This window comes from Limulus polyphemus, unplaced genomic scaffold (assembly GCF_000517525.1).
Source record: "Limulus polyphemus unplaced genomic scaffold, Limulus_polyphemus-2.1.2 Scaffold2425, whole genome shotgun sequence".
Taxonomy (NCBI): Eukaryota; Metazoa; Arthropoda; class Merostomata; order Xiphosura; family Limulidae; genus Limulus; species Limulus polyphemus.
Window position 1 is genome coordinate 157,237 of NW_013668035.1, and position 7,968 is coordinate 165,204.

Below are 7,968 nucleotides of genomic sequence, written 5' to 3' on the forward strand. Positions count from 1 at the left end.
TATATATATATATATATATATATATATATATACACACACACACGTATGTGCATATTATATAATTAAAATGTAATTGTATTTTACAAAATAATCGTATGCTAAGTTACATATTTTTTACTTTGTAGGCCAGTTTTACCATGTAATGGTAAACTTGTCTATTAAACATGTGTTTTTCTTCTATTCAGCTGCAAGGTGCATATCTCACAACCATTTTTATTTTTATCTCTATCACACAGACCAACTCAGTAAATTTCCCAATAGATCTCTACTAGAACTAATTTATTTAAAATTTTGATTTTCTGTGTACGACATAATTTTTTACGTTTACTGAAACGTCAAATTTTGTGAAGATATACAAAGTAAATTCAAAATTATACTAATAGCTAATTCTACAGTATGGGCTCAGTCCAGTGGACCGGGCCTACGTATGTAGAGTTAATTAAGGAAGTTTTAAGTTCAATATTCTGTTGTTTTCTCTAAGTAATAGGATTGTTCAAGGGAGTTTACAATCCAGGGAGAGGCAATTTTGGAGGGTACAGTTTTTTAATTTAGAAAGTTATGTTGTTTTGGCAAAGAGAGGTTTGATGTCATAATGAGCACGTGGTTTCTTGTCTGGAATCTTCTGTAAATTTTTTAAACATTTTGATTAGTGTATAAAATGCTAGTTAAACTAGAGTAGATAATGATTAATTGTTGTGTTAGGAAGTTTTAGTCATTTCATCTGTTATTGTTAATTAGTTCAGTTTTATGAACACGTGAGTTTGTGATTCAATGAAGAAATAAAGATATGGGAAAGTGCTTTATGTGAGTGAAATTGTTGTATTAGTGTTTTTTGTCAACTTGACCTATAAGACAATGTTAGGTAAGCTAATTTGTAGTCAGAGAAATAATGCTTTAATTATCACTAAGTGGACTGGACTTTGCATTACTGTTAAAACAGTACTGTTTCAAGGGTTAATCAGTAATTTTTAAATTGAAAACTGGATAGAAAATTAACCTAATTGCAGAAGTAGTGGGTGTTGAAATTTACATTTCTCTGATTTGGAATCAAGTGTTGAGTGTTTTTTTTTCAAGGATCTATATTACAACTTTGCTAACTAGGCATTAATATTTCCAAATTTGCTGAGGATACTAAATAGAGATGTTTGATGGCTTTGATTTATTGATATGATTGATTAATTATGATCATCAATTATTGTCACAAAAATAACCAACTAATCAAAAATTAGTATTTAAGATTGTTGCTGTTTTTAATTTATCCAATTATCTAAGTTAATGAAATATTGCCAATATGTATTGCTCATTATTTTTTCATAATTGAAGTTTAAAATTTTACTCTGTTTATCCAGTTTATCAAGTTTACTTTTAATTTTGACAGAGTACTTCCTTTCATCGTAATAATTGAAGTTTATTGAAATTAATCAAATAGCGTCATAAATTAAGGTTTCTATTTATTACTATTTTTATCTATTCCAATTATCTATTCAATTGAAATATTCTCATTATGATTTCTTCTCATTTTATTATTAATGCAATTTTGTTCAGTTTTGGGCTGGCATGGCCAGATGATTATGGGGGTTGTTTCAGGTTTGATTCTCATTGCCACCAGATACTTCACCCTTTAAGCCATGAGGCATTATATTTGTTTGTTTTTCTATAATGGTAAAAAAACTATGAAGGCTAACTGTCACTATCTCTAATTTTGAACTTTCAACCAGAAGGAAGTCATCTGGCTAGCAGTACCTTGGGCTACTTTAATGTTAAATAATATATAAATTTATTGTTATTGTTACATTGTGTTATTTTTCTAACTTATAACTGTGGAACTGTATTCTTTCATTTTTAATAAGGTGTAAAATTACTGGTTTTACAGTATGTTACATTGAAATTTATAATTTGAGTAACTACTTTCGTTATTGTCACAAATTTGTATCATGATGGAAGTTGTGACAGGCATTGGTATGTCTCAGACCTGCAACTCTGATCATGGGGCAAATGTTTGTGAAGTAGTATTCATTATCTGCTCAGTCATGCCAGACTTTTAACCATGTAATAAATTACAAATGTAAATGTACTAATTTATTTTCAATAAACAATAACAAATAATTAAATTAAGTATTAAAATTTGCAAGTATCAATCATTTTAATCAGGTAACATAAAAACATAACATATAATTTTTTTATGTAGTATTTTATATCAGAAATAATAATAATATATCCTTCCAAAGGACTGGGGAAAAAAAATGTTTGCAGTAACTTTACTGACCCTAGATAAAAAAGCTCACATTCCAAAAGTTTTACATCTTTTTTCTCTAAAGTGTCCAAAGAGCATAACTATGTTTAATGATTGGCAACATTTTCACCAGTGTTACTTGTGTGAACAAGTTTCATGATTAACCTGTACACAGAACATAACTTTGGTCAGAAATAGCTTGATATTACATTTTGAATTGATAAATGTTAATGAAACATTAAGAAAACTTTTATAATATGCAATGAACTACAAGATTTACTCAAGTGTGGACCACATTTTCTTAAGGAAGATCAGCTATTATAAATAAATACATCAATAAATATATATAAACGTATATTAAATATACAAGTAGATATTAATATTTGTTGTATGATAATATATTTATAAGTTTACCCACTGTGACTGTAAGGTGACAACTAGGACTGACATTGGGAACTCTACCAAAATCTCTCTAATGCTTATTTTATATTAAGTTCATTATTGTTTTAGAGTGTTGATTTTAATCACCTATTAACAATTAATGTAATTAATAGTATTGGAGTTATTTATTTCATTATACATTTACTGTAAATAGGTTTTCAGGTTCATCATTATTAGTTCTCCATATCTTCAATGCTTCAGTGTAATGTTGAGCTTCCATTTCAATATTTGGAACCACAAACTGTCTTATTGTGCTAGACCAACCTTTTCATCACTGCCTCTGTTCAGTTGAAGTGCAGTTGTGGATGCCTGATCCATTTGTGGCATCTAGCCTACTGAGGAAAGGTTTATTTTTCTGTATATGTCCTCCAGATTGGGGTTGCTTTACAGATTTGCTGTCATCCTCTGTCTTGTTATTCAGGCCTTCTTATCATGATTCATTTGGATATCTCCTCTGTTATTTCTTCCATCCCTTGACAGGGAGGCACTTGCTTCTGGGACTTCTGTTTTCCTGACTCTGAAAAATAACACATATCTTTGTGTGTGGCTTAATCTTTTGAGAATAAAGTACAGTATTTGTTAAAAATAATTAATTCTGTCACCAGAATAGTATTTGTTTAATTTATAGTTTCAATGTCATGAACTAGATTTGAGGGAAGTGTATACAGAATGATACTACATTGTTATTTCTTTTAAGGTTCCTTATGAAATACTCAACAAGAAATTCCGAGCTGCCCAGAAGAGCTTGGACCGAGAGGTGTCCCATGTTCAGAATGTGTCATCTGACTTGGAGAAAGGTCTTCAAAAGAAATCACCTACAGTTGGAGAGCTGCAAGTCTTGTTGGGAGGAATGGTTGAAAAATTAAACATTTTAAAAAGAAAGGTGAGACATGATAGTCTCATAAAGTAAAACTGGAAAAACTTGTATATCACCAATAGCTCATTTGAAGTACTTAATATTTGATGCTGTTATACCTATAATTCATGAAATATCTAACAGTTTAAAGCTTCATAAAGCATGCAATGATTTAGATTTAAACTAAGAAAAGTTTAAGTAGTAGAAGTAAATAGGAATATTTGTGGGATCATTTATCTCATTTCAGCTGGGCAAAACTTTGGATTATAAACATACATATCAGTAAAATCATAGATGAGTTTTGATTCTTCTAGTGTTATTCACGTGTAGTACATTAAAAACCAACTTATCTGTCATGCTAATGCATATTTGAATTACTGCACAAATAATAGTCTTTGGCAACGTTTTATGATATTTTTGGTACCACAGACTGGCTTGCTTTCTCCCTTAACTGTTGGGGTGCAACAAAAAATTATATTACCTAATTATACAGAACACAGGAGTCTATGGCAACATTTTTCAATATCTTTAGTTCCAAGAACTAGCTCATATCAATTTTATTTAATGCACAAGCTGCTCGCAAGCATACCTTGTGAAGAATTATTATTATTATTTCACTATCTTACCTAACCTAATTAAGTTTCTAATTTTTACATTTTAGTTACTTTTATAATACTAAATCAAGAATGCACATGAAAAACAAGAAATATAGTACTTACCTGGGTCGTCGTCTTTTTTCTTTTTCTTTTTTTGCTGTTGGCTGTCGATGAAACTTAAGTCTCTTTTTTATACTAATGGTACTACTATATTAAATAATTGTTTATTTAATTAAATAATGATGGTTTCAAGTATTAATTATACAGAACACAGGAGTCTATGGCAATGTTTTTAGATATTTTCAGTTCCAAGGATTGGCTTGCTGTCACGAGTTGATGTTTATTAACATTAACTGGAATGTAATTAATGTAGCTTCATGAAATTTGGCAAGCTTTCAGTAAGCATTACAAGTCTTTACTAAACATTAATCTTTTTTGAATGAATTTAGTGTTTACTGGAATGTTATGTTTGGTTATAAGTTTTTACAAATGTTATTTCTTTTGTAAGGTATGCAGCAGTGTAGTATTTTGAATAAATAAATTTTGTACAAAAACAGTGGAAAACATTATACACAGATACTGCAACCAACCATCAATCCAAAAGTCTAACAACAAAACACAAGTTCATATTTTTGTCTTTAACACTTTCAACAAGATATTTTACTTTTTTATGGTCAACCACCATCACCATACTTACAGAATTGAGGAAAATAAAGACAATTTCATGTTTCACAAATATTTCATTTAGTATGACCATGGTTTTGCCTTTATTGGCAAAACCATAGTTGTAATAAATACTTGTGAAATGTGCAATTGTTTTTGTTTTCTTCTATTCTGCTTGTAAATTCTTCTTTTCAAATGGGCCATCTCTCCTGCTGCTCACACTCAGACTACCATTTGACTTGCAATTTTTAAACTTTTTTTTTAAATTAGTTCAAAGTTCAAGTAATTCTAAGAATAATCATGATAGCTTTTTTGGTACTTGGAGTTGTTAAAAGCTCTTACAGTAGAGGATTTTCTAGCAATTTTAATTTTATTTGAAGTTTTATGTATATGCAATATAATTTTTATAATGAACAAAAGAAGTGTACATACACTCTGGATATCTGGATCAAACATTTAGCAGGACATGTTAGTGACACATCATACCTCAGACACAAAGGTTTTGTGGAACTTAATTTACAAGATGTAGGCAAATAAAAAGAAAAAGGTCAAGAGAGAGAATGTTCATCATGCCAAACAAGTAAGTTATTAAAATTAAGTTCCTGGTGCTTGTACATGTTTGGAATATAATAGATCTATATATGTGATCTTTAAAGTTCCATGAAAACTGAAATTACAATGTAATTTGTGTAAGTCACACTTACTGTGTTGTATCCACAAACTACATACCATACACTTTTATAGCATGTATTTCTTAGCTATTAAATATTGTTTTTTATTTCTAATTTTGGAACATACCAAGTCCAGTTGAGATCATGTATGAAATTCAGTCTAAAGTGGTACTTTCATTTTGAAGCTTGATTGGGCAAGGAACATATTTGCTGTTTCTTAGGGAAGTTACATTGTGTCCTGTTTGACTTCGAGTATAGGGATTACTTTTGTGACTGTGACATTGATCAGAAATACGTTCAGATTCTTGCAATTATGTTTGTGATTGGTCAGTTGTAGAGAGAATGTAAATTGTGAGAATAGTTTGGTGCTTTTAGGGAGATTAGCTTCTGCTTTGAAAGGGTTAAGACCTGTGGTAAAGTGTTGTATTTTCATGTACATTATTTTATATATGGACCATGCATTTTCATATATTAATTTTACATAAGGTAATTGTATAACATAAACAGTACTTAGTGGTATTTGTCAAACTTGTTTGTTTCTTCTCTTTTGCACTTGTTCTCACATTAACATTCCATCCAACCAGATATTCAAACCTCTCATTACTTGGGGATAGTTTACCTGTGTGTCATTATTCCTTTAAATTGGGAATACCACAATGACACTAAGAATTACTGCAAACTCCTAAATTTGTAAATATTGAGATATAAAGCCATAAGAGCACACTGCCATTTAGTAAAAAAATTTATTTTAAAATCTTGAGTGTCTTAATCCTTTCTGGGTTGGTGAACACCTTTTAGGTGTCAAGTGCATATCTACATAACAAATTTCGAAATTTAAGAGAAAATAGTAATTCTAACTATTTCAACATTTTTTTCTCGAAAATATCTAAGAATTGTTATTTTGTAATTTTGTTACTTTTACTTAATCTAAGGCACAAAGAAAAATGAAAAAATATTTTTAAATTTACATTTTTATGCAGCATTGAGAAATTGACTGTAAATAAAGCACTTGTAATTTTTTAGAATTTTTCTGCTTATCCTAGGCTTAGGTTCATATTTGCTAAGAACTTATTATTTTTTAAGAATGTAATTTTCAAAGTTTTATTTCTCACTATATTTTCCTTCTCTTTCTCTGAATTTTATTAATATAGAAACTTGGTTTCCACCCTTTTATAACATTACTAATGAAATTCAGCTTTGAAAATAGCTACAAGCAAAGTTTAACTACCATTGGATAGAGAAGCTTATAAAGTATTTAAATGTCAATGGAAAGTGAATAAAGTGGTGTGAGAAGTGGTTTATTTTTCCATGAGAAAGTAATCACATGTAGCTCCTGCAGAGCAGAACAATAGAATTTAGTGGGAAGTTTAGAAGACTTGGGAACAACCACAGAGTTGAGAATTTTTTGTAGTTAATTGCATGTTCATTTCTCTCCTGAAAATATTTTTGTTTGAAAGTCAACTAAATTTTCTTTGATGACAAGATATCAGGTAGCCTTATTATGGTTAGAGAATACAGTAGTGAAAACATGATATTCAGGTGACTCAAAACATTGTTTATTGAATACTATTGTTAAATATATATATATTGCTTTCAAATAATGCATGTAAATAAAATAACTTGTAATTTATTGAAAACAAAGTATATTTAATATACATAAATTAAATTTGACCATGAATATTCTTAGCAAAAACATTGTTGTCTAGCTTGACTTGACACCATTTTGAAAGGTCAGGTCTTTAGTCACCAATAAATCTTTGTCAATTTATGTTTTTTTTTCATTATTTATAGCTGTAAGTGGTGTCTACTTCAACTAGTAAAATAGAGTTTGAAAATATATATGCTAATGAAAATAAATCAAGTTGAAATTGACTGGGTATATAAAAATGGAACTTTCTAATCAACAACTAACAAAAAATTTAAATTCAAAGATGAAAGGAAGTATTCTCATGTTTTTCTTTCAAAAAGTGTGTTACAACAAGATGTAGGAAATTTCACTACATAAAAAATTATAAAAACTAAGTTGAATTGTATGATTTTTTAGATCTGAAACTGTATACTGTTTATTAAGTTTGTCCTAAGTTTCATGAAAATTGGTGAAGTTTTTCCACTGTGAGAAGGAAAAAATCAAGGGATATCAGTTATCCCCGTACCTACCAAGAAAGGGTGAAACATAATGGAGAATAATCTAACAGTTAAATATATGCAGAAATAATGATATACTTAATTAGCTTTATTTGAAAGAAAAACTATCACCATAATATTTTATTGGTATGAGGACATCAATACTTATTTATTTTTTTTAACTTAATGCTCTAACATATTTATGCTATCAACAACTACTTCTATCAGGTCATCCCATAAGTTCTTTTTGGATTTTAAATAAAGAAAACGAGTGATCAAATCTTACATTTTATTGAAATTTAATCATCAATAGTTTCCATGATTATCTATGACTTCTTTCCATCTACTTACAAGCTTTTTAATCCCACTACTAAAAAACTTTTG

General features: G+C 29.1%; 1 protein-coding gene across 5 annotated transcripts in view; it reads left to right on the forward strand.

Moving 5' to 3' along the window:
- Positions 1 to 7,968, forward strand: part of LOC106466923 (macrophage erythroblast attacher-like) — a 32,387-nt gene that overhangs the window by 7,577 nt on the left and 16,842 nt on the right. For all 5 annotated transcript variants that reach the window (XM_022395016.1, XM_022395019.1, XM_013927236.2 and 2 more), the window contains exon 3: positions 3,372 to 3,557. In XM_022395016.1, coding sequence (XP_022250724.1) covers positions 3,372 to 3,557 — 186 coding nt within the window. The remainder of the gene's footprint in view (positions 1 to 3,371; positions 3,558 to 7,968) is intronic.